Here is a 24,485-nt window from a genome sequence, read left to right on the forward strand (position 1 = left end):
TGAGATTTAGCTTAGCTGGTTTTGGCTAGTCTTGTTGGGTTTTTCCCTTTTACGATACCTCAGACTATGTATTTTTCTCTCTGTTATCTCAAATGGGAAGGCATAGTCACAGTTCAATGACTTGGAGAAAATAAGAATATTTGGAATTGAAAGGTTTTATTGATTATTTTTGCATTGAAGGAAAAAAGAGTGAAGAGAAGCTAGTTTTTTTCAGTATCCAGCTGTGTAAATGAAATTCAATCATTTTTTCCTTCCAACTGTAAGAATTGTTTCCATTTGCTTATATTATGCTTGCTTTCAAAGCTATTAACATGTTAGAAGGCTATGTAATAAAGAGAAAAATGCATTAAGCTACCCAGTATTTTTCCCTCTTAATTGCTTTGGGATTTTCAGTCATTATGGAATGAACCTTTTCTGCTTTTCTTTGACTGTTAAATAATATCAGTGTCTGTCTGCATGACACCTGCTCTTTACATAGAAACGTTTGCTCAAATATAAAGGGAGATGTTCTATGTGGTGTGTAATGTCAGACTTACTTGACTTCTATATAACAGGAATTTATGGAATGTTGAAGCCACAGGGGAAAGAACAAAGCCTCTTTCTGTTTGAGAGAGAACATCTGCTGTTGTTTTCTGAGCTAGGTATACATTGCTGTTTGGTGTCAACATTTGCTGCATCAAATCATAAGCAACATTAAATAATGCTGTAGTTGGAGGGATAAATAAGACCACTGCATGTACATCTGATGTTCCAAACCTAGGTTTGTCGTGTGAGTTGAGTGCGATTTTGATTGCATAACAGGAGAAATTGCTTCTTAAGCTCCCTAAAGTTGAGAAATGCATGGAGTCAGTGTTTCGGCTAACGTCCAGCTCTGTGCAACAATTTGTAAAAAGTGAAAATGTACCTAGGGTTGATCTAATGCTCACTGAAATAACTAGGTGTATTTCAATAGTTTTTAAAAGGACACTGGATATTTGCAGGAAATTAATGTTTTTTACTTACCTATTCTAATGTATTTTGCAAAAAGTAAATTATGTTCTCATGACATAGGAGCTGAGAGTGGCTATAATAATGCTCTTGCTCCATGTCAAAAAATGCACTTATGTCCTTAGCTTCTCTGTGAAAAAGCACTGTAATCTATTCAAAGGGACCTCAGTTAAGTTCTCCACATACAGACCTTTTTTTCCGCTTTGGCAGCAAAGCTGATATTTTGTTTGTAAAACATGTTCTTTGGAATATTTACAGGGTGAAATTATCTTGGGGTTTTTTCATTGGCGAAAACCTCAGTTATTCCAATAATCCACTTCAGTATAGGAGTAAACTGTTATTACATACTACGGGAACGAAATACAGTGCCAGATATCATGAGACCAATGCCACATTGTTAGAAACTCCAGCTAAAAGGAGCTTCTCAAGTAAAGAGTGTATGCAGTTTTCACTTTTCTGAAGAGGATGAGCATGACAGATGCAGTCCCAAAGTAAGCAGAAGTAGCTCAGGAGAGTCTACCACATCATGTCAGATCTCCTGGGCAGCTTCCTTTGGTAGGCCTCTCTACAGCCATATCGAAACATTCTGAGAATTTAGAGGCAAGGACATGAACCTGTTCCCAAATGTAGAGTACGGGCAAGAAGATTAATTTTGTGAAGCCTCTAGTAAGCACATTGATTGTATTTGCTGTGTTTCATTGTTTTCATTATGGAGATGTGTGTATGTCTTTTTGTGTCTCTTTCTGTGTAGTATAGCAGCTGTCATATCTAGCTTGTTTAGATTACTTCTCATCTGAGAGTTTGCAAAGCTATATCGGGAAAGAAAGTATTACATCCTTTAGTTTACCAATGAGAATTCAGTGGCTGAAACAAGTGATGTGGCTGTTGAAAGTTATACAGAAGATTATTTTCAAAAATACATGTAAAATTTATTTAAATTTAGGTTTTTAACCTCTTCAAGGTTAAAGCTGTGTCTTCTGTAAAGAACACCAGCACATTTAAGTGCCATGAAACAGAAAATACAAATTAGCAGTACACAATTATTGGATAACATTTGCAATGATCTTTTGTTGTGTCTTGGGTTTTCAAATCATGGCTGGAGTTATTTGATTGACTAACAGACAGTAGCAAAAGACAAAAGGGAACTTCTGCATGTTGTATATTTGCATTCTAATAATGATTTTTACTGCATTTCAGATTAATTGGCAGTGCATCTGTAGCACTTAAGGATCTCGTAGGTAACCAAAGCAGATCTTTTCCCTTCAAACTCATACCTCTGCTAAATGAAAGGGGACAAGAAAATGGAGTGAGTGGCTTACATTTCCTTATTTTACTGTATTCGTCATCAAAATGCTCCAGCAACCGTGGCTAATAGTGAAAGAAAAATATTTTCAAGTTATTTTTACTTTATAAATTAAATGCTTGGAATTTTGTAGCAAAAGCTCCAGACAGAGGAAATTTATAACAAGATATAATTATGTCTATACCATCTGAGTTTGTTTAATACCCTTTAAGTTAGATAAATTGTTTTCTGTGTATGTATTACGTATTTGTATATACGTGTTATAAATATTATGGGCCACAGAGTATGCATGGAAATCAGTCTGATGTTGAAAAAGAGTGTTTCCCTAAGTACCAGATGGAGTTCCCACATGCACATTTTTTCTGTATTCTTTCTAATGTCCACCTGTGTCATAGCACTGATTCCAGAAAGCACAGAATCATGTACATGTTCACTGCTAGCTCAGTTCAGAAAGTTACACAAGAACTTGCTTAACTTGGTTTAGCACGTGTTTAAATTTAACAGAGTTATTAACTGGTTATTAACTTATTAATTAAGTAGTTTCTAGAACTGGGACCTTACTGTGTTTGTGCAGTCTAGCTGTTAAGGCACTTCATATTGCATTCTAGTATACTTAATAATGAGAGGCTTTAAGGGTAATTTCAGTATCTCATCAGCTGTAGTTTAATATCATGGTTAGTTTGTCACAGGGTTGGGCTTTTTTTGCTGACTCCTCATGTTACTGTGGCAACTAGGAATAATAATGGTTTGTTCAATAATCCAAAACCGCAGTCAAGCACAAAAAAAGACAATTCTATAATTAGAATGGGAAATGACATAGTGTTTTTCTTCTAGGATGGAGGTATGAACAAGCAATTAGAAGAGCCAGATAGACAGGAAATTTTACTCATGGTTCAGACTTGTTATGTTGTTGATCAGATAGTGTTATTTCTCACTGCCTTTGTTTTTCCATCTGCAAATTTAGGGTGTCACCTAGTCTGCCAAGAATACTGTGAAACTAAATAAATTAACATTTGTAGAACGTCTTATATACTTGTATTGTGACAGATTTTTCTAAATATAAGCACAGTGATTCCATTTGTTAGATATTATTTTAAAGATTATTCCATTAGCTGCGTAATTGTGTAATCTTTATTGTTTGTATGTATCTATAGCTTAATAACAGTTTATTAATTTACTAATAGCTGAAATTTTGTTAGAAACTGTGCTGTGACTATGAATAGTTACTGTTCGTGTACAGTGTTAGAACAACTTACTGCTGTAAATCAATTGTTGTGAATACTGTGTGCTATATAAAAAAACGTGTATTTCTCTATAGGCAACAATTGATTTGGTAGTAGGATATGAGCCACCAGCTGGACCTGCAAATCCAAATGATCCAGGAGGGACCAATACACAAGAAGGTATTGCAATCTTTTCTCGGATCGTCATGGTTAAAAGATCATGGAGATATTTAAGATAAGGCAAGAAAGTGATTCAACAGCATTGTTCATCAGAAAAAAATGTAACCAGAAGCAAGCATGTCAAGACTGCCAGATAGTGATTTTAAAGAAACTAAGGATGATTCAGAACTACAGCTGGGAAGAAAACTGGCATTTCCTGACATAGAATGGTTTTTAGCATCATTTTCTCCAGTGGAATCAGGTTACAAAAGAATAGTATTGCTTAAAAGCTTTTCAGAATGGCTTTTGTTTAGGAAAGAAAGGTTTCTGAATGCTCAAGGAAACAGCAGTTTTCTGCTGTAATGCTAGGGCTAACCAAAAAGCAGGGAAGTCACATTTTTGGAAAAATATATTCTTACTTTCAATGTCAGGGAGCTTTGTGAAAAGATTTTCTTAAATCATTAAACTTTTTTTTTCCTGTAGAATAAGTAAGTTTTGAAAGACACTGTTGTATCTTATATTAGGCTTGATATTTGACTAGCCTATAAAATATTGTGATCAGTAGGGAATATTCTTTGGTCTCTATATATATTAACCAGACTTTTGCTGAGAGTGTTTTTGAGATCCTCTGGTTTTCTAAACACTTAAAAGAACTGTGAAGTAACAACAGGTTTTTGCAGTTGACAGGCAAATAATTACCCTAATATCCAGGCTGTGTTTGTGCAGAAATAAGTAAGTGTAATAAATGTTATATGTTTGAGGAGAAATAAATCAATTTGATCATTATCTGCTGATAGATAATAACATAAAAAGGAAAAAAATTGAAATGAGGAGTCTTCTGGGGGAAATTTCGATTCCACTGACTTCACTGAGAGGTGTTGTTGGGGAGTGGAAGGATAGGTAGTGCAAACACAAAAGCTGTGTGTTAAATTACTACACTTCGAAATAATTTTATAGAAATGTGGACTTGAAGGCTAAAACTGCAAATTGACTTATGTGAGATTATTCTGATAGCTTTTTAAAAATGTACTTGAGCTATAAGGTAATACAGGTAAAATAAAACACGGCAGGTTTTTAGCTAGTATCCAGCAACTGCATGAAAATTATTTCAGTGCAAGTTATCAAACACACGTTAGTTAATTATTGGAAATACCTATTTCCCATGAAATGAAATTACCTCCACAGCTGAGATTGTATCAGCTCGGTTTCAGAAATTAAAAATTAAGTGCTAACTCAGAGTGTGTAATCAATCAGTTGCATGGATCCATCCAGGCAGATGGATTTTGAGACATGTTGGGGAGGTGGGGTCTTCTGGTTATAAAATACGTGGTATGTCAATCTCTGTGTTTTTATACGTCTCTTAGAAAGATCACTGAGGACTTCATTATGCAAAGTGATCATCACCCTGTGTTGGCAAACTAATTTATAAAGTTAACAAACATTCTGTTAATGCTAACCATCAGAGACACAGCTTGTTATTCCTGTAGATTTTACCATAGTCACTGTCCTTCAGTTAAGAAAAGAAGCTGGAAACACAAGGGAGTGACACACTTTGTGGTCTAGATATTTATGGATCCTGTTTCGCAATACTGGCATCTCACTGTATGATCCAGTATTGTAGTGTCATGTGATTGTAGAACAGTCTTCCACAGAGGTATTGTGATTTCAGAACTGTCAAAGAGGCTTACTAAGAAACTTTAACTTATCCCACAGTTAAACGCTGTAGAGGAGGATTCGGAGTTTTATTTTGGATGGCAGACCCTAAATGTCCTCATGCTTTCAAGATTCTGAAGTAAAAACCAATGCTATGCTATAGCCTAGTCATACTGCAGGGAAACAGCTTCAACTGGAATAAAATGAATCACTTCTAGTGTATTGTGAACTAGGCTGGTGACGATTACAGCTGAACTGTACTTTGCTAAAACTTCGATTGGTTGGTTCAAAAAAGTGTGTGGGAATTGTATTAGATACTCTGCATCCTGAAGAGGGACGGATCTGCAGTTAGTTTGGTTAGGATATAAATTTGTTCTTAAGCAGGCTAAAATGACTAGCTTTCAAAAGGAGCTGGAAGCATGTGGTTAGCAAAAAAAAAAGTTGAAATGAGATAATAATACAATTTTGGTGGAACTCTTGGATATCAGACTCTTACTCCTGTAACTTTAACATCAAGCTGTATTATTTGTTTATTAATTGCACTGGTTCTTTACTGTATGAGATGGAGAAGATGATGGAGGTTATGAGGATAGCTTGGATGGTCCAGTTGGTGGTATCACACCAACAGTTCCAAGTGGCACGAAGGAAGCCCAGCTAGCTAAACGCATCACCAAAGGAAAGAAAACACGGAGAATCCTTTCTAACAAACCACAAGATTTCCAGGTAATAGATTTATTAAATGTTGCATGTTCCCTTTTTCTGCCTGGCATGACATTGCTCCTTTCACATAGCCTGAGCATAATTTAATGTCAGATTCTGCAAATCTAAAGCACTGTAGAGACAATTAGCCTCTTCATTTGAAAGCCTGTATTTCAAAAGTATTCTTCAAATTTGCCTCTTACAGCAATGTCCAACTTTGTACAGTTCTGACTGAAATCTAGATGAACCTTATTTATTGTATAGTTGTATAGATTTCAAACTACAATAGCATCTTTAAAAATAAGTAGTAAAAGCAAGTAAAAAAAAAAAATTACTGAAATAATTATTCCTAACTTGTCTTGTAAAATTCAAGTATAATTATACTTGCTATCATAATTAAGTTTGAAAAGTCTGTCCAGTCCATATCTGCCAGCTACTTCAGATGTTGGCTAACTTTTTTGGTGGTATAGTAAGAAATTGTTGTCACCAGGATGATAGATACTGTAGGGAATGAATTAATACAAATATTTGAAAATTTTTTTTTCAGATTCGTGTTAGAGTCATTGAAGGTCGTCAGTTGCCTGGAAATAACATAAAACCAGTAGTCAAAGTCCATGTTTGCGGTCAGACACACCGAACAAGAATCAAAAGAGGAAACAACCCATATTTTGATGAAGTGAGTGGCATAAGAACACTGTAGCTGAAATGTTGGTTCTATCAAATGTAGAAAAATAGTTATTACAGCTTTCATTATGATCAATGAATAAGAATTTGTGAATACTTGAGGGTAATTATGGCTAATATGCATTTTGCAGTTCCCAGTCCCTTTCTTTATGTATTCACATCACTAAACACATCTCTATCGTTGGCTATCTAGAATGAAGTCAGACTTCAGCTGAGATGCATGGAGCATGTTCTTTGATACAGTTGGCCATGTGACATAGTAATGACTTTGTATAGCTGTGTGCAGGTTATAAAATCACTGAAAAATTTATTAGGAATCATTGTAGACCTCTATGGTGTGTGCAAATGAGCTTTCACTGCAATGCTTTGAGTCAATAAGACTGCCACACAGAATCTGGAAATGTCATTGCCTTGCTACCCATGATTTGTAAAAGCACAGCTAGATTTCTTTTTCCAGACAGGGAGCTGTATATCAAACACACTGAAATACAGGAGAGAATTCAAAGCCGTATAAGGGACGCATGAATGATCCCATGTCTGGAAGACTAATGTTGCAAAGCTTAAGCTTAATAGAGAGAATGTTCAGGGATAACTCATTATCTGGACATGTGTGGAAAATTCAGAAGATTTTGGAACTGGGTGGCAAGCATGTTTAACAACATGCAAGCAGAACCAAGGAAATTATAAAACTTTGAGACTTGAACTAAGCTGTAGGTAGCAGTCAAGATTTATGAAGCAGTGGTAAAAACCAGGGAAGGGAGAAAGCCAGTTGCATCTTGTATTGAATCAATTTCCAGGCAGTCTCAGTATCCAGACTGGGCTAAAAATGGAATAAGAGGGACGATGTTTATGTACCCTTCCTTTTTGTTGGATAAGGTACTGACTGGCATATAGCTGGGCTCAAAGACCAAACTTAGTGAGGCATATACTATTAATAAAACAAATAAGCTAATAAATAGTACATTTATCTTCATGCTGTCAAACTATCAGATTTATTGCTGTGGCCTTGAATTTCAGCGATGCAAATCATTACAATCACTGTCACCACTAGTCCTAAACAAGACCTTTTTGACAGCTACAGCAAAGATGGCCAGACCAGGATTGAATGTCCTGGAAAATGGACAACCTTTATAACTCCCGAAGTTGCTTCACTGAGGAAAATGTGAAGTGCAAAGCAAGGAGCAAGGGCAGTGCTGAAGGGGCAAAAGCACTGCATTCATTCAACTGGAAGTTGTGACTGTCTTTTGTCTACTTGGTACTAAGTTTATTTAATAAATTTAGTTTTTTCTTCTGCGCTAAATTATCATATAATGTGTCCAGCAAGGAGGCAGCATAAAAGTACTGTAGCAGGCATGCTTCACAAGCCTCTTTAAAATAATGTTTTTGCATTTTCTGTCCAGAGAATTATGTGTTTGTCATTTTGAGAGAGTTTTTTTGTTTTTACCTTAACAGATATTTTTCTACAATGTCCACATGACTCCTTTAGAGTTGCTTGATGAAACAGTTAGCATTCGGGTAAGAAAAAATGATGCATGTTCCAAAGGCTGCTGGATGCATATAGCATTGTCTGGCCATTTCAATATGATGTTTAGGAACATTTATGTTTCATGCTTGTCTGTCTTTTTAGGTGTATGATTCTCATTCTCTACGAGCAGACTGTCTAATGGGAGAATTTAAGGTGGGTATGAAACAACTTCCATATCTTGACTAAATTAAATAAACTGAAATAATTTTTTTAAGTACTTGTTTTAAATGTTTAAATTTGTACTACTTTGGCGTGGGGTCAAAGAATTACCTGATGATGTCTTGCTTCTCATACTAGAGACCATTTGCTTAAAGCACTAGTAAACAGTTTTCTTATTTGAGTAGAAGATTATTGTTAAAGAAAATTGTATGTTTTATGTACCAAGTTCTCTAACTTGCATCCAAGAGAAAAAAATGTTTACCAAAAGGTAAATTTTTTCCTCAAAAGGTATCAGGGTGATTTTTTGGTATGAGGTAGGGTTTGAAGAGATAATTTTATTAGGTAGCTAATAGGCAGAGTAGTGATACACATGGCAGCATAAAGGTACACATTCTCAAGTGATGTGGAAAGGTGTTCCTTTGGTCAGAAGTTTGTTAATTAAAAGAGATGGTTGAAAAGTCTCTTAGTTAAAGTAATTTCTGTGGTTCTGATGATATTAGTAAGATTGTCTTTATCTGTGTTTGTTATGGTCAATATTGGGAGGCAGACATCTGCCTGTTGAAGGTATTCCTAAAGCAATACAGACAAAGAATACACATGACAATTGTAATGGCTACTGGGATCCCCTGTTGTAACATTTCCAATATCAATGTTGGCTGTATTTTCTGTTTGCTTATTTTGTACTGTATTAATTCAGTAGGTCTCTAGACCAGCTTTTCAGAAATATGCAAGTGTGGAAGAGTGCCCTTTTCTAAATGAAGCAGTTTCTGCCACAAAGCTAATTGCTTTTGCTTCTCACTGCTTATTATCTATGTAATTTTTAGTGATTGAGACAGTGATATATTGCTCTGTGGAGGACTGATCATTCACTAAGCAGGTGACAGCATGTCACTCAGCTACTTTCTGTTCCTGCAGGCACACACTCCAGGAGAAAACCCCAAGGGTAATTCTCTCTAGAAAATCACCCTTTCAGACTTTACCTGCAAGGAATACTAGCCGCAGTTGCCACGAGCAAACATATTTACATTCCTGAGCATGTTTGAAATCCGATACAATGAATACAGTCATGGTATATGTGCAATCTTGTCCAGGTTTGACACAGTGGGGGGAAAAATTGCCCATCATCTTCATAAAACAAAAAAATAAATTATTCATTAAAAAAACAAGCTTCATTTCTGGAACTGAAGGATGAGATGTGAGCAGGAAATAGAAACAAAAGAGTTCTGAAAAGCCTGTCTGAACATAAAATAATGGGGGAATGTAGGGAATTCAAGAAGCAGTAAGCTAGCCCCATCTTCTGTCTCTGATAAATGAAAAAGCTGGAGATCTGAGGAGAGAAGAAAGTAACTACAGCTGTTAGTTCTAATACATCTTTTCTTGCATTTTCTTCTTGGCTGCTGTATCCATTCAAAATCCCTCATTTTTCAATGTAAGGCATTTTCTCTTTCTCCTCCCAAGAATATGCTATGTAAACTTTCTTTTGTTTGTGATAAGAGAACAACGTAGTAGTACTCATGAAAAACTTGAGGGAAGTTGCCCTAGCATTTTTCTGTTTTGGTATTTCTTCAGAGGTAATGCCTTTGATCTTTATTTCAGATTGACATTGGCTATGTTTATGATGAGCCTGGTAAGTAACAGTTACTTCAGAGCTTCTTTCCTAGCTTGAAACTTGAAGCTGAAACATCTCATTAAATTTCTGAAGTAAAAGAAGAAAATTAATGGGAAGTTATTTGAGATTGCTGCTTTAAATATTAATAAAAAATCCAACAATATATAACTCCTTTCAGTGGTTTCAAGATGACGTACAAGCACCTAAAATTTGGATATTAGTTTTGGTATCAAAGACCTAAAATGTGAAAAATAATGCAAAAATATTTGATAATTATGTCCCTGAATTAGTATGCCACAACATTTTAACACCACTAGATTTGTTGTTTTGAGTGGCACTACTGAGACCTGTCTCGGACAGAATGAATTTTAAAAATAATTAGTTTTAGGATAAAGCATGCTTTTGGAACAGTTGACTTTGATTTTATAATTTCTGCCATTTTGTAATGGATATTACTGGGGGCGGGTTGTGGTTGTTTTATTTTAGGCCATGCAGTCATGAGAAAATGGCTTTTGCTGAGTGATCCTGAAGATACAAATTCAGGAGCTAAAGGCTATATAAAAGTCAGCATGTTTGTCCTGGGAACTGGAGATGAGCCACCAGTAAGTTTCATTTAAATGTTTTTCTTCCCCTCTCCACCCCATGGATATTTATTTATGTTCCTCCAACATTTTTTTGAATACTGTATAATTTACTCTGTGAGCAGTATTTAAAAGTAAGACAAGTTGTTTTAAGGGCATCCAGTACTAAGTGGCTAACTTAAAGCTTATTTTGTTATCTTGTCCAATTAAGCAACCTCTGGACCAGGTCTGCGTGTGTTGATCTACCATTTGTAGATACTTCTTCACATCGTGGAAGAAGTAGAGATAGCCTGGTGTTGCATGCAAGCTAATACATAACTCTCCTTAGCATAGCTAATCAGGCTGAGCAACATATTGATACCAGTTCCAGGACTAAGTCAAGAATGTCACCACTACTACTACATAATGCAGACAAGCCCATAGAGAAATCTGAGTACCAGAAAGCTCCAAATATTTGCCAGGTGAAAATCAGACCCCTCAATACAAGTTAGGCACAAGTAATTTGGTGCATATGAAAGCAGTAGGTAGCTTTAACAATCTAGTCCTTAACTGTCTGCTGTTCTGTCAAGGTAAAAACAGGCCCTCTTTTCTGTGTGTAGTTTTTCTTACTTGACCATTGTCTGTAGTTTAAGTTCTGCTGTTCTTCCTGCCTGAGATTTTTGTATACTGCTACTCCTTAGTTAAATATAACATGGTCCCCAGAACCATGGAATATCGCCTTGTTCCATATTAATTCTTCCTTTCTGCTATCCTTATGACTCTTGAAATCACAAGGATATGTCTAGTTATTTGTGGTGAAATCTTTTATTTCGTATTTATTTTTAAAGGAGGAAGCAGTAAGTTCTGCTAAATTGTATCATCAGAGCGATATGCATTTTCTAATTGCAGTAAGATGCCTTACCACAATATTCATCTTGAGTACAAAAATTGCATGCAGTTGGCATTGTACGAGTGCCAAAATCATCATCATCTGATGATGATGTGTTTTTAAAAGTGTGATTATAATGGGCTTCTGCAATTGAGTACTTTAGAGATAAAAATGTAAGTAATATAGTTTAGGTAGAATTAATTTTTGTGGCTTGATTTGATAATATCTCATTCTTTATAATGAAACTGACAACAGTCTTCTATTTGAAGAGTATTGTGGGCACCAGTTTAACTAATCACCTCAATTGTGTACATTACTCTGTCTTTCTTATATACCAAATACTATGTACCACTCTGTGTCCCAACAGGTTGAAAAAAGGGAAAGAGATAATGAAAGCGATGATGTGGAGAGCAATCTGTTATTACCTGCTGGAATTGCACTTCGATGGGTCACTTTCCTGCTCAAAATCTACAGAGCTGAGGACATTCCGCAAAGTATATAGCTTCTTCCTACTTGTCCATCTGTGTATTTGACTACTATTAGAAATATTTGCGTTAGCTGTTCAGAAACATTCCTGGAACATAAAACATCTTGAGTGTTTTACATTGTTACTTGAGCCAATAATTCTGTGATGGTTTAAGTAGCCCATTTCAAGTCCTTTGATAATGCTCAGTCTACTTAATTCTTGTAATGGATAATTTAATAACACATAATAATGTGTTACCCATTAGATTAGTAATGTTCCTCTGTTGCTGAGTGGACCACACAGCTTCTGGTAGTCGGAAAGGGTCATCTTCATTAGCCCTTCTCCAATTGCAGAAGTTACATGCAAGTAACTAACATTCAAGTACAGTTGATCTGCAGATAAGCTGGATGTTCTGTGCATGTCTAGCTCAAGTATACAGTGCATGTGTCAACTTCCTGTTGGATCCCAATCCCTGCCCACTTTTGAGAGGTTATCAGACAGCTGGTTCCCTGCAGCCCTCTTTTCCAAGGCCATTCAGATCCTAGTAGATAAGTAGTACTGCTGATGGCCCCTGCACCTTCCTCTTCCCAGCAATCCATTAATTCTTCTTCATAGGTGCTCATAATTGCAGCTATTTTGCAATGGGGGGAAAGGCCACAAGACTGCTGAAATCAGTCAGCTGCTGCTGTGATGGCCAAGGCTGTCTGTATTGCCAGCAACCTGCTCCTGAGTGGCCACAGGAAATAAGTAACTAGGAACTGGCTGTATCCCAGAAAGCTGCATGCAATTTGTGGGCTATAAATTGAGCACCATAAGCTTAAATAAACAGCCTTGGAGGGCAGGGGAGCTTGTAAGCAGTTTGACCTTAATTTGTTTAGTGAGATTTTACTTGTGTCAACCCTATACTGCTGAGACAAAGGCTATTTCTCTCATTATATGCCTTATGTGTTTTCTGATAGAATATAGGTGTCTTTTTATCCCTTCTTAGCATAATTTCTTACCTGTATCTGTGACAACAAATGACAATGTCTACAAGTACATGCATAGTGTTTTTCATATACAACTATGCCTCTAAATTCAGGAGCACATCAGCACTCCTTATGATGTTTCAAAAATTTATATTCTTGAAATTGCTCCTAAGCCTAAATTCTCCATTATTACCAGCAACGCTGTTCAGAACTTTGTTTATCAGATCAGACTTTACTCTACCTAGATCTGTAAACTGGTTGATTTCAGTGGGATTGCTATGGGCAATTTATTATTTACGCTGAATAAATAAATTAAATAAAATCATAATAAAAAAGCATAAACCTTAATTTCTTCTTTGACACATCTCCAGTGGATGATGCTTTTGCACAGACTGTCAAGGAAATATTTGGAGGAGAAGCAGACAAGAAAAACCTGGTAGATCCATTTGTAGAAGTTTCTTTTGCTGGGAAAAAGGTAATTTAGTAAATATCTGAATCTTTTCATTCTAATTATAGTCCTGAGAATAGATTTCATATGCCAATATAAATTTTTAAGTTTACTGAAATGATGGAAATAAAAAAGCATTAGCCCTGAAGTTCACTTTGTAAAATGAAGACAAACTACAAGGTACAGGAGAGTGGGTGTAAAGCTGATGACTAATAAAAGGAATGTATGAGTAAATGCTAGGAACTGATGCATGCCAGATTGCTTGCCTACTGGTTGTTCCTGATTGTTTTTTGTAACTGATAGTACAGGTCTTTCTGGACAGGTTAACAGCCTTTGTACATTTTATTACTAATGTGTTCCTTAGAATACCAAATTTGAGCTGAAGCACAACTGCACACCCTATATTCGTTGCTAGCCAATCTTTTTTTTTTTTGAGAAGAAAAATGTCAGTCCTTTGTTATGTTATATAGTCAGATTGCCACACCCAGTAGTGTAGAGGATCGTCAGTAGACATGACTAGCAAATAGTATAGGCTCTCCCATAGACTATATTCTTCATCTACTCTAAAATCTGCATAAAGCAAGTTGGAATCAAGTCATTCCTTTGTCCCGTTTCTCTGCTGTGATAAAAAGAGATCAGTACTAGTGTGAAAGCACATTAAATTGTATCTAGTGGAAATAACAAGCTTTTTTCCTGTAAGGTATCTCCAGTCTCAGGTTTAAACACTGTTTCAAAATTTTCTTTTCCTTCCAATAGTCATTAATGTTGCATATGCAGATCAGTTTAGCAGTATTTACCAGTTGAAAACTAATGGCTCATTGCAGCATAAACCATTCAGGATTCATCATCAACTACTACCCCTCATCTTACCAAACAGGATATGATTTATCCTACATCATAGCTAGTATATACTTTTTTGTCTGTTTTATCTTTGATGTGCTGTATAGTTGATTTCATTTTTTTGCAGGTTTGCACAAATATAATTGAGAAAAATGCTAATCCAGAGTGGAATCAAATTATTTATCTTCAAATCAAGGTCAGTTTTTTTTCTTGTTTCTGTAGAAAACAGCCATCCTTTTGGAACTCAGGCCATTAACATTACAGAAGTGAAATAAGTAATGGGTTATTTTATTTTAATTACTTTTTTTCAGTTTCCCTCCATGTGTGAGAAAATAAAACTTGCAGTTGTTGACTGGTGAGTTATGACTTTAATCAAAGTACTAGACAAGGTAAATTATATTAAGTGAAGAAAAGTGTGGTTCTATAGATGTCAGGTATTTTTACAGTCTATGAGAGTAATTAAGCAAGTTTATGGTTTCTTTACAAGAGACCTGATTAGTGTAACATGGGAGTATTGTTAATTTTGTGCAGTGAACACTGAGCACTATTGCTATTTAGGTGATAATGTAAAAGTCAGGTGACTTCTTCATGATACAGCCCACTTTTGTAACTAGCCATTACAAGCTGTGTTAGTAATATTAAAGCATTCCAGGTGATATAAAATGTGTGTACACCATCTTGGAGTGCACTTAGTCACTGATAGATTGCTTCTGTGTGGGATGACCAGCATTATATTAAAATAAAATATTTTTCTTTTCTTTTTGTAGGGATCGTCTTACAAAAAATGATGTAGTAGGAACTACATATTTAAGTCTCTCGAAAATTGCTTCTTCTGGAGGAGAAGTTGAAGGTAATTGATAGAGCAGTGTGTAACTTACTGTCTTCTTTTGTGTTATAAGGAATAGCAAAGATCAGTGTTCTAAGTGTATTTTCCTGTAGTTCCTCAATTCCATGGCAATAAGATTATCTGTTTCTGGAGTTTTCAAAACAATGCTCCTAGAAAACATACTGTGGGACTTTTCAAAGTAAAGTATTAAAATTTAAATGTTTAAACCACATCATCATGGAAATAGAAGTAACTAATTCAAAATTCAGTGTTCTGTTATATATATAAAGTTAATGAATTAATTAAATTTGTGAGTACTTTCCCAAACTGACAAAACTATGTCATATCACAATCTATCATGAGAAAGATATGCAAATTTACTAAGATACTTAATAAGACATATAATTTAGGAACAATCCGCAGTCACTGTTTCAGAATCACTGCTTCATTGGGCACTAGTAGACTTCTTTTGCCACCTTGTAAGCATGTCTGTTCTTTCTCTGGGAAGAGAACCTAAAAGCTGGGGAATGTTCCTGAGTAGTTAGCCTACAGGAACTATCTAGAACCACCTGCTCATTTCTTGTATACTACTAGGCTGCTTTCAGATGCTGGGGGAACTTGGATCAGTCTCTGCTCTGCTCAGTAGCTTACTAGAAATGGGCACCACGTCTCATTGCATGAGTGCTCCAAATTACTACTTAGTAACCCTTCTTTTAGTAGCTTCAACGAATGAAGATTTTAATTGCAATGCTATGATCACAGACAATTAACTTACGTGCTTCAATCAATATGGGTGACTGGATATGTAAGTTCATAAAATCTAAAACCCAGAACTGACTAACTGCAAGAAAACAAATTTAGTTAGGCAGGATATAAAGTTGTATCATGTTGTCCCCATTGGACAATACCTTTGTAATAAAACTCTTCTTTACTATAAGAAACATTTTTTGTGCCAAGATTTTAGGAAATATTAAAAAAAAACCCTGTTACATTTATGTTCTAATATAATATTGTGATTATTGATTATTTCTTTGTGATCCATATCTATAATCTCTTCTTTTTATAGACCTTTCATACAATTGAGCCAGCTCCATGACAAGGATTCTGTGTTAATTTGCCAGAAAAAATGTTTTATCTTTTTAATGAACATAGTATGGCATATTAATTGTCCATACAGAATTGTAAAGTTCATGGATAAACAAGCTTAACATTTATTTATCTGACTATCTACACTAGGTTGAAGGACACTGGCTCAAAACCATTTCCACCATTGCCACAATAAATTACTATTTTTTCTGTTGTGTTTATGAAATCTATATGGTATGTACTTATTGTCTGAGACAGACCAGTTTGTCCTTAAGTTAGTAGCTATGTCAGGAGTTTAAAAAAAAAATTAGTGGCTCCAATCCTGTAGTGACTTGAGCCAAGTTTTTATCTTAACAGATGGGACTGTATTTTCAGTCACACAGCTTCAAGCTTATAACCTAGTCCTCTTAGAACTACTGCTGTTGAAATAAGACTTTGTGCAAACATTCTTTTCATATATCCCACACACAACCAAAGGCAAAAGAAAGGGTTACAGAAAAAGGCAATGGGAAATGAAAGACAGAAGGGCTGGGCTGTTGGGGAAAATCCAGCTCTGGAGAGATCACTTATACTACCCACATAAGTGTGTAACTTGAACTGCTGCTGAGTCACAGCTCATTTATACTTCAAACACAGGCACTTAGTAACTGAGAAAATCTTATTTGGATTCTCTCTCTCCTGAGGTACTGACGTTGGAATAGCCATTTCCATGTAAAATCACACATTATCTTCCCTTGAGGTCAATGCCGTGCCTGAAGCCTGTTCTGGCTTCTAAAGGATTGGGAAACTGAACTAGTATATGGTCTTCAGTGAATGAAGATATCCTAATGGGCCCTGAAATGTAGTGGTTTTCTAAAATGTTCTTAAGATTTTAAAATAATTTTTAAAATAATATTTTATTTTGTGGGGAGGAGAACTACACAAAGCTGAAACAGAAGCATCAAAACAATATATTTTGTCAGCTACATACTTTTTTTTTTTCCTTTGGAATTTGTACAGGAAGAGTAATACCTTCATATTTTAATCAGGAAGCAAAATTCTAGCCCAAATGAACTTTATTTTTCCTCAGGCCTTCAACTTTGTTTTAAAAGCAGATTGCTTTGTGATGTATTTGTTTTTAAAATGCTATTGTCACTTGTCATGTAACGACTTCTCTTTTCATAATATAGAATTTTCATCTTCGGGAACAGGGGCTTCATCATATGAAGGTTTATATCTTCATCTGTTACTGATTTTGCTTTCCATTGCCCAAACTGAGAAGTATTGCCTAGGAAAACCCATCATCTTAAAAAATATTTTTTAATAATTACTTGTCTAAAAGACTTCACCATTATGATTAAAGAGTATCAAACATAACCAAAACAGTTTTGGCACTGGAACTGGTTTGAAAATATTTCCGTTTGGCTGGTGCTTCAAGCTGTGTTTTAGAGCTGAGCATGCAGTTGCTTCAATAAAGTGCTTAGTCTAACAATGGCTTGCAATTTTTAACTTAGCTAGGAGATGGCAAACATTTGCAGCTGCAGAGCCCTGCAGAATAACTGCCTAAAATAATTAGTGGCTGTTTTGCTTATGCTTAGCTAGTTATATAAATAAAGTCTGAATAATGAAACCTGATTCTGTTAAAACCTGGAGAGAAGGCTTTTTACATAACTGTCTAGGTTGACATCCAGTTTTGAAAGACTTTGTGGTAAATATTTATATAGTGAGAAATAAATACAATTGGAGTGCAGTTGAAAGGTAACAAACATTCATCTGCACAAATACTTCATTTACTATCTTTCTTTCTTAATAAAGTAATACTAAGTTACAGGCTGCAATAATTTTTTGCAATCGCTTTCTCTAATACGTGATCATCAGCCTTCTAAATGTAAACAATTGAATTTTAAATGTAAACACACACAAAAATTTATTATTTTTATTCCAGGTTGGGAAGGGTTTTTTTGGTTGTTTTTTTGTTTTGTTTTTAACTTTATATTCTGTTTAATTTATTAGCATCAGTATGTAGTAAATGTATTAATTACAGATCTGTACCTTAAATGTCATCATATTGAAATTTGATGTGAGCAGTTCAGTGTTAGAATTTTTTAAAAATTGGATCGTATTTCAACAAGAGCCTGAATTTTTTCATTCCAATTTTGATCTGTTTCTGATTCATATGTAAGGATGTGAAAGTATCCAAACACAAAATAGAGAACTGCAAATCTGGATTTTATATTTTGCAGATTTTATGTGACTTCGTGTTGACAGGAAATTACATCAGGACATCACATTCATTTTTATTATCCATTTGTGTCACTCAGTAGTCACAGTGGCAAAGTCATACAAGGCATAACCTCTCAGCCATCCTATCCTGTGATAATGCATCCCTCTTTGTGCTGCACATCACTCTAAGTGATATCTGTTGCAAGGTTTAGAACCCAGTTCTCATCTTTTTTTATACCAGGATCATTTGTTCAAAGACAAAAGCTAGGATGCAAGAAGAAAAAGAATATAGAATCTTTCCTGTTCACTCAAAATTATGCAGTATTTTTCTGCTTGTGTGTTGCTTACCTTGTTCTAATTCTCTTTGCACTACTCATCAAATTTATCAATCAATAGCCTTGGCATGTGTTTGAAACCAGAACACTGTTCAAAAATGCAAAGTTATGACAGTAAGTGTTAGCAATGGAAATACCTTTTCAAGTTCTTAGATATCTTAAATATCTAAAAATAAACAATAGATTTGGTGTGCAGTTTCCTAGCTCAGCCATTAAAACTGACAAATAATATCTAAATCCTTATTAATTTTTTTTTTGCTAGATTAAGACATTGGGAAATTTAGATTTGTTAGTCATGGAATAAGAATAGTATACAAATTAGATTTTATTGTAATTGGAATTAACTGAGAATTGAGTTTGCAGAATTTCAGTCTTGTATGAATTTTAGCTTACTGAAAAGGGAGTTTGTGAGAAACAATGCACTGTAGCAGTTATGATTAGAGTTTGCAGTACTCAGTGTTTTACTCTGAAGTATAACCACAGAAAAATTATACTAAAAATTAGAACAGTAGGCTTAACTGTGCTAAACAGTAGGGATTTTTTTTCTGCGACAGTGTGCATCGTTTTGTAGCTGTTTAGTTAGAACAATGGCCTATGTATTTAAATGATTGCAAATGTTTTACTCAGTTTCACTTATTTCTATGAGTGTATTACTCTTTCACATAAATGAAAACCTGATATTTGGAGTGGGGCAGAAGTTCTGTTTATTCTGTGGGTTTTTTAGTAGTATCTAGTAAGTATTGTACAATGAAGAAGGAGGTTAGGAACAAGTACAGTCACTGGTGTAATTACTTTAAATTCATATAGTATACCCAGAGAATAAAGTGTTCTTACCTTACTAATAACTAATACCTAACTAATATCTAACATTTGTTCTACTGGCTTTGATAGTAATGTTAATTGTTTTTTCTGGCTCTGAATAATTAACAAAGATATAATGGTATTGTTTTCTGTTAGTAAACACTGGAGAAACTGAAGTTGGCTTTTTACCAACATTTGGGCCTTGTTACCTAAACTTTTATGGAAGTCCACGAGAATACACTGGATTCCCAGACCCATATGATGAATTAAACTTTGGAAAGGTCAGTTTCTTTATTCATTGTTTTTAATAAAAAGATTAACCCCAATTGTTTTTAATCAATGACTGAATTAATTTTAATGGGTTTTTTTTTTGTTTCACATCACATTCCCTTTGGTGTTTCTTTTTGAATAATATTTTATATTTATGACTAATAAGGAAGTATGATAGTATTTTCTGTTCTTATCTGTTTTAATTTTAAAGCTGGTTTTGAAAGAGCAGCAGTGTTTTTGATCATTTTCACTATCTGCATCTCTGCATGCATTTGTATTTATTTCCTTGTTTTCACAAATACATGTTTTTCACTTCAAGCATTAATTAAAGACACCTGCTTTATTTCATTTGTTCAAATGTGTACATCCATGCCTCTGCAGAATTTCTGAGAACACTTCAGTGAAGCCAGAATCATGTACAGCTAAAGAAAGAGTATGCTACTTTAGGAGAAATATATAAAATTGAATTCAATGTGTGATTATGTTCCAGGGAGAAGGAGTTGCTTATAGAGGGAGAATTCTGGTTGAGCTATCTACAATACTTGAAAGCAAACCTGTTAATAAAAAGTTAGAGATGATTCCTAATGATGACTTACTGGTTGTTGAGGTAAATCCTTGTTTTATTGTCAGTGTTGGTAATGGAGATGTGCCTCGACTGGTTATTTTTGGAGAATGATCTATCTTACTAACATTGAAACAATTGAGCTGAATCTCAGAATTAAGAAAGGTGGTTATTGATGGTGTGGCTACAAAAATGTCATACCTTCATAGCACGAAATGTTAATTTGAAGCATTTTTATAATCTCAAATGCAGTAATTTATTATACACACATTACATCTTTTTGGTTATTTTTCAGAAACTAGTAAAAATATTAAAATTATTATTTCCATTAAGAAATTGCTAATGTTTTCTATAATTGTGGATCCTATTTTACAAATATGGAAATACAACTAAAAATTTTCTTCTTGTAGAAATACCAGCGCAGACGAAAGTTCTGCCTGGCTGCTGTATTTCATTCTGCTACCATGCTGCAAGACACTGGTGAGCCTATCCAGTTTGAAGTTAGCATTGGTAACTATGGCAACAAGTTTGATACCACCTGTAAACCTTTGGCATCAACAACTCAGTACAGTCGTGCTGTTTTTGATGGTAAGGATGCTGCTGGTATGGGGATACAATCATGTAAAATTCTGGTTTTGAGGTGCTGTTCTATAGCTTTGGAATGACAGCCCTAACTGCACTAAAAACTTACTGAAAACGTGACAGAAAAGAATGTGTGACTCTCCACAGCTTTTGAGATGAAGTTACATTTATGGAATACATGCTGCAAAGCCTACTGAGGTTATTAAAGAAATTTTCACGGTATTCAGTGAAATCTTTTGACCGTGTACTAGATGTGCACAGGAAAATTGGCAAGAAAAAAATCACATTATTTTACAGGTATCTAAAAACTAGGGATTTGGATTTAGAATAAAATAAAACTTAGTTTTTAAACCAGGTGTCTGGCAGCCTAAAAGAAAACAACCTAGGTAGACCACAGGAAAATTTATTTTGGCTATAACTTTTTTTTTATTAACTGCAAACAGTAGAAGTTCTTTTTTTCTGTGTGTTAAATGAAGTAATATCAGGTTTACTCTGGAAAATAATTATTTGAATATTTTATTTCAGACATATGCTTATATTAATGTGCTGTCTACATTGGTAAGTTATGGACAAGAATAATGAACATATTAACAGATAATTAATTGAAAAAAATCCATTGGATTTTGAAACAATTTGAAGTAAAAGTTTACCATCCAACAGATGCTACAGTGGCTGAAAAATACAAATCCTTTGATAAGTTTGGACTAGCTTGTATGTTCTGAATGAATTGTAGTACATAAATGAAATAAATATAGCAACTTGTGCAGTGTACAGTATGTATTCCTGCTGTGAATTCTGACTCTAACATAGAAATCTTTCACACCAGGTAATTATTATTACTACTTGCCATGGGCAAACACAAAGCCAGTTGTAACGCTGACTTCCTTTTGGGAGGACATAAGTCACAGATTAGATCCTGTGAATGTAATCCTAAACATGACTGAAAGACTGGTAAGACACTTACGATCTTTCTTTTGCTGATATGCTTTTCATTGTTTGCATTTTTTCATTTAGAGGTGTAATCAAAAAGTGACATTTTGAGCAAATTGTGGAACAGTTCTCTGACACTTTCCCCTCCTTTTTTCCTATTCAAAATTAAACATAGCTCAGTGTAACAAATGGCACTGCTAATCATAGGTCTGTATTCTGGCAAGGCTCAACACTCTCCTGCTTGAATCTGCAGGGAATTCCCACGGGACGGAAGAGTCCTTGGTGCTGGTTAGGGGCATGTTAAGTCTGTAGAACTGTTACTTGCTTTGGAAGTTAGGTGCAATATCACTTATTATTAAATACAGTGAGAAGGAATAGTCCTGTTAAATGTGAGTCAAGTTTGAACATCCGAGTCTTTTGATTTGCGCTTTATACATATAAATAAATAAGATTGGAGTCTTGAAACTCATATTGACTGTAATACCACAATGAAAGTTTGTAAGTGCAAATCCTTTTCTTTTCAATTCCTCAGCAATCCAACTTAGCCACCTTAAAATCAGGAATGCAGGCTAAAATTTCTGAAAACCAATTAGCTGAGATGTGGTTGAAGCTGATTGATGAACTTACAGAAGATATGAGGTAAAAGTACCTTTTTTATCTCTTATGTTATCATTCTAGGCCTGCCCAGAAGCTTTGTTATTGCCTTTACTAAGTCAGAAAACAAATTCTAAGGACTATAAAATTGATTACCCCTATGAACTGACCTGAGAACTGGAATTCCCAAAGTCTCTGAAAGTAGTAAAACAGCATGGATATTGCCAATGAAGTCATCCATCTAGTTTTGTAATTCTCCTTTATCTTAGTCACTGACAGTAATAAAACAGCATCTCTTGAAAAAAATCTAAGGCAGGACTGTTCTGAAAATGTGAAATTGCGGATTGCTGCTGCCTTTCTACGATCTTGCCTTCTTCAGAATTCCTCATGTACCTTTTGTTTACCCATGTTTCAATGTTATTGCTGAAACTGAAGAGGGAAAAAATTCCATGGTTTACTGGTAAGCCCAGAAGAAAAAATTTAAAAGCTATTTAGAGCTTAAGGGCCATAAAGATGATATTTTTGAATAAGCCTTTAGTCAACATGTCTTGTGTATGGGAGTGTTCAGTGAAGGCAATAGGAGTCAGCACTTAGGGTTTTGAAGGACAATAAATTCTAAATAGAGAGGAAGGAATTGTATGATAAAGAGACATTAATAGAAAGAGACATTGAGGTGGGGAGAGACGCTTGAAAAACATTAACCAAGTGGGTGATGAACAGGAAAAGGAAAGGGAAAATGAAAGAACAGTTATTATCTTACAATTAGAGGAAATAACAGAGAACACGAAATGAGAGAACAAATTCATCAAGCTGTAGAGCCAATATAAAAGTGAACAGAGGAAAAGGCAAACAGTGAAGATCAGTATACACTAGCAAAGAATTATGTGATAGAAAGCTTATGTCAAAATATAAACTAGTAACTTCATAGAATATCTGCTCTGATCTGGAAGAAAGCAGAGAGAAAGAACTGACATTCCTTAGGAAAGCAAAATGTGAAGGGCAAACTATTGTCACATGGAGCCATCTAGTGAGTGTAGGAACTTCAGGTTTTATGTCAGTTATGTCAACACATCCTCCTGACACACATCTGCACTGTCATTAATTCAGTCCATTAGTTTATAAAATATGTTCTCACTCAACAATTATGGAGCAATAGCACCTATATATATCAACGAAATGAGCTTCCTGGATACAGTGTTCTTTATGGTTTTTTTCAGCAAACTCATGAACCCTGTCAAAGACACATTCCCTGTGTTGAATTCATAGAACAATTTTCCTTGCAATGCTAAAGTTTAAATGAGTTAGGAGTTTGAGAGAGTTTCAGTGCACTATTTAAACCTAAAATGAGGTGACTTTTCAGAAGTTCTGATCTGGTACATTTGATTTGTGTGTAAGTACTTGCACCCAGGGCAGGCAGCACTTGCATTCAGATTAGTAGAACCAACTATAGTGGAAGGCACAATAGTCAGTATCAAGGTTTTGCAGAATCAAAGCCCTTAGAAGTGCATGACTTGTCATTAAAAATAGGTCAGAGTTGAGTCAGTCTTTTCAAACTTGGCAGTATCTTTTGAAATCTTTTTTTTGAAGTATCATGTCAAAGACCTCTTAATGAACTGTGTTAAAGGGATATATAGTCATTGGTCTTTGAAAAGCTGCCTTTTCCTCAAACCTCCACCAACTCAAAAAAAAGCTCATTTTTCCTGGACTCTACTGTGATGTTATAGGATTTCTTCGTTCCATTGAATAGTTACTCTGCCCTCTGGTGACTCAGAAGTTCTGTGTCATGGGTTTCTTTTAGAGTTCTGTGTTTTGATGCCAAAGGGTTAGATAACACTAGCCATACACACAAGCCATATTTGTATATTGAGTTTCTGAGAATTTCCAGTGAAGGAAGGGAACATAATCTTGGTCTGAAGGCACTGATTTCATCTTTGAGATGTACATTCTGAGACAATAATATTCTAATTTGAATATATAGGGAAATGGATTTTGCTTGGTTTGTTTAGCAGCAATTACATTACAGCATACACCGCGAGCTATTCTACATTGGTGCTTGTTTTGTAGGCACAGCATTTCCCTTGCTTACTGTAAACACTTTGTCAGGTGGAAATCTCTGCAGAAATAG

The 24,485-nt window shown here is 35.0% G+C and overlaps 1 protein-coding gene across 4 annotated transcripts in view; it reads left to right on the top strand.

The window, feature by feature from the left end:
• Positions 1-24,485, top strand: part of MYOF (myoferlin) — a 71,533-nt gene that overhangs the window by 15,355 nt on the left and 31,693 nt on the right. For 3 of the 4 annotated variants that reach the window (XM_068397549.1, XM_068397551.1, XM_068397552.1), the window contains exons 4-22: positions 2,185-2,293; positions 3,609-3,693; positions 5,888-6,048; positions 6,572-6,700; positions 8,161-8,223; positions 8,336-8,386; positions 9,989-10,019; positions 10,488-10,603; positions 11,818-11,944; positions 13,256-13,359; positions 14,300-14,368; positions 14,484-14,527; positions 14,940-15,022; positions 17,254-17,292; positions 19,579-19,703; positions 20,183-20,299; positions 20,665-20,842; positions 21,663-21,787; positions 22,299-22,405. In XM_068397549.1, the coding sequence (XP_068253650.1) occupies positions 2,185-2,293; positions 3,609-3,693; positions 5,888-6,048; positions 6,572-6,700; positions 8,161-8,223; positions 8,336-8,386; positions 9,989-10,019; positions 10,488-10,603; positions 11,818-11,944; positions 13,256-13,359; positions 14,300-14,368; positions 14,484-14,527; positions 14,940-15,022; positions 17,254-17,292; positions 19,579-19,703; positions 20,183-20,299; positions 20,665-20,842; positions 21,663-21,787; positions 22,299-22,405 (1,863 nt within the window). The remainder of the gene's footprint in view (positions 1-2,184; positions 2,294-3,608; positions 3,694-5,887; positions 6,049-6,571; positions 6,701-8,160; positions 8,224-8,335; positions 8,387-9,988; positions 10,020-10,487; positions 10,604-11,817; positions 11,945-13,255; positions 13,360-14,299; positions 14,369-14,483; positions 14,528-14,939; positions 15,023-17,253; positions 17,293-19,578; positions 19,704-20,182; positions 20,300-20,664; positions 20,843-21,662; positions 21,788-22,298; positions 22,406-24,485) is intronic. The other variant, XM_068397550.1, reaches the window with a different exon arrangement.

The sequence above is a fragment of the Nyctibius grandis genome, chromosome 4, assembly GCF_013368605.1.
Source record: "Nyctibius grandis isolate bNycGra1 chromosome 4, bNycGra1.pri, whole genome shotgun sequence".
In the NCBI taxonomy this organism is placed as follows: domain Eukaryota; kingdom Metazoa; phylum Chordata; class Aves; order Nyctibiiformes; family Nyctibiidae; genus Nyctibius; species Nyctibius grandis.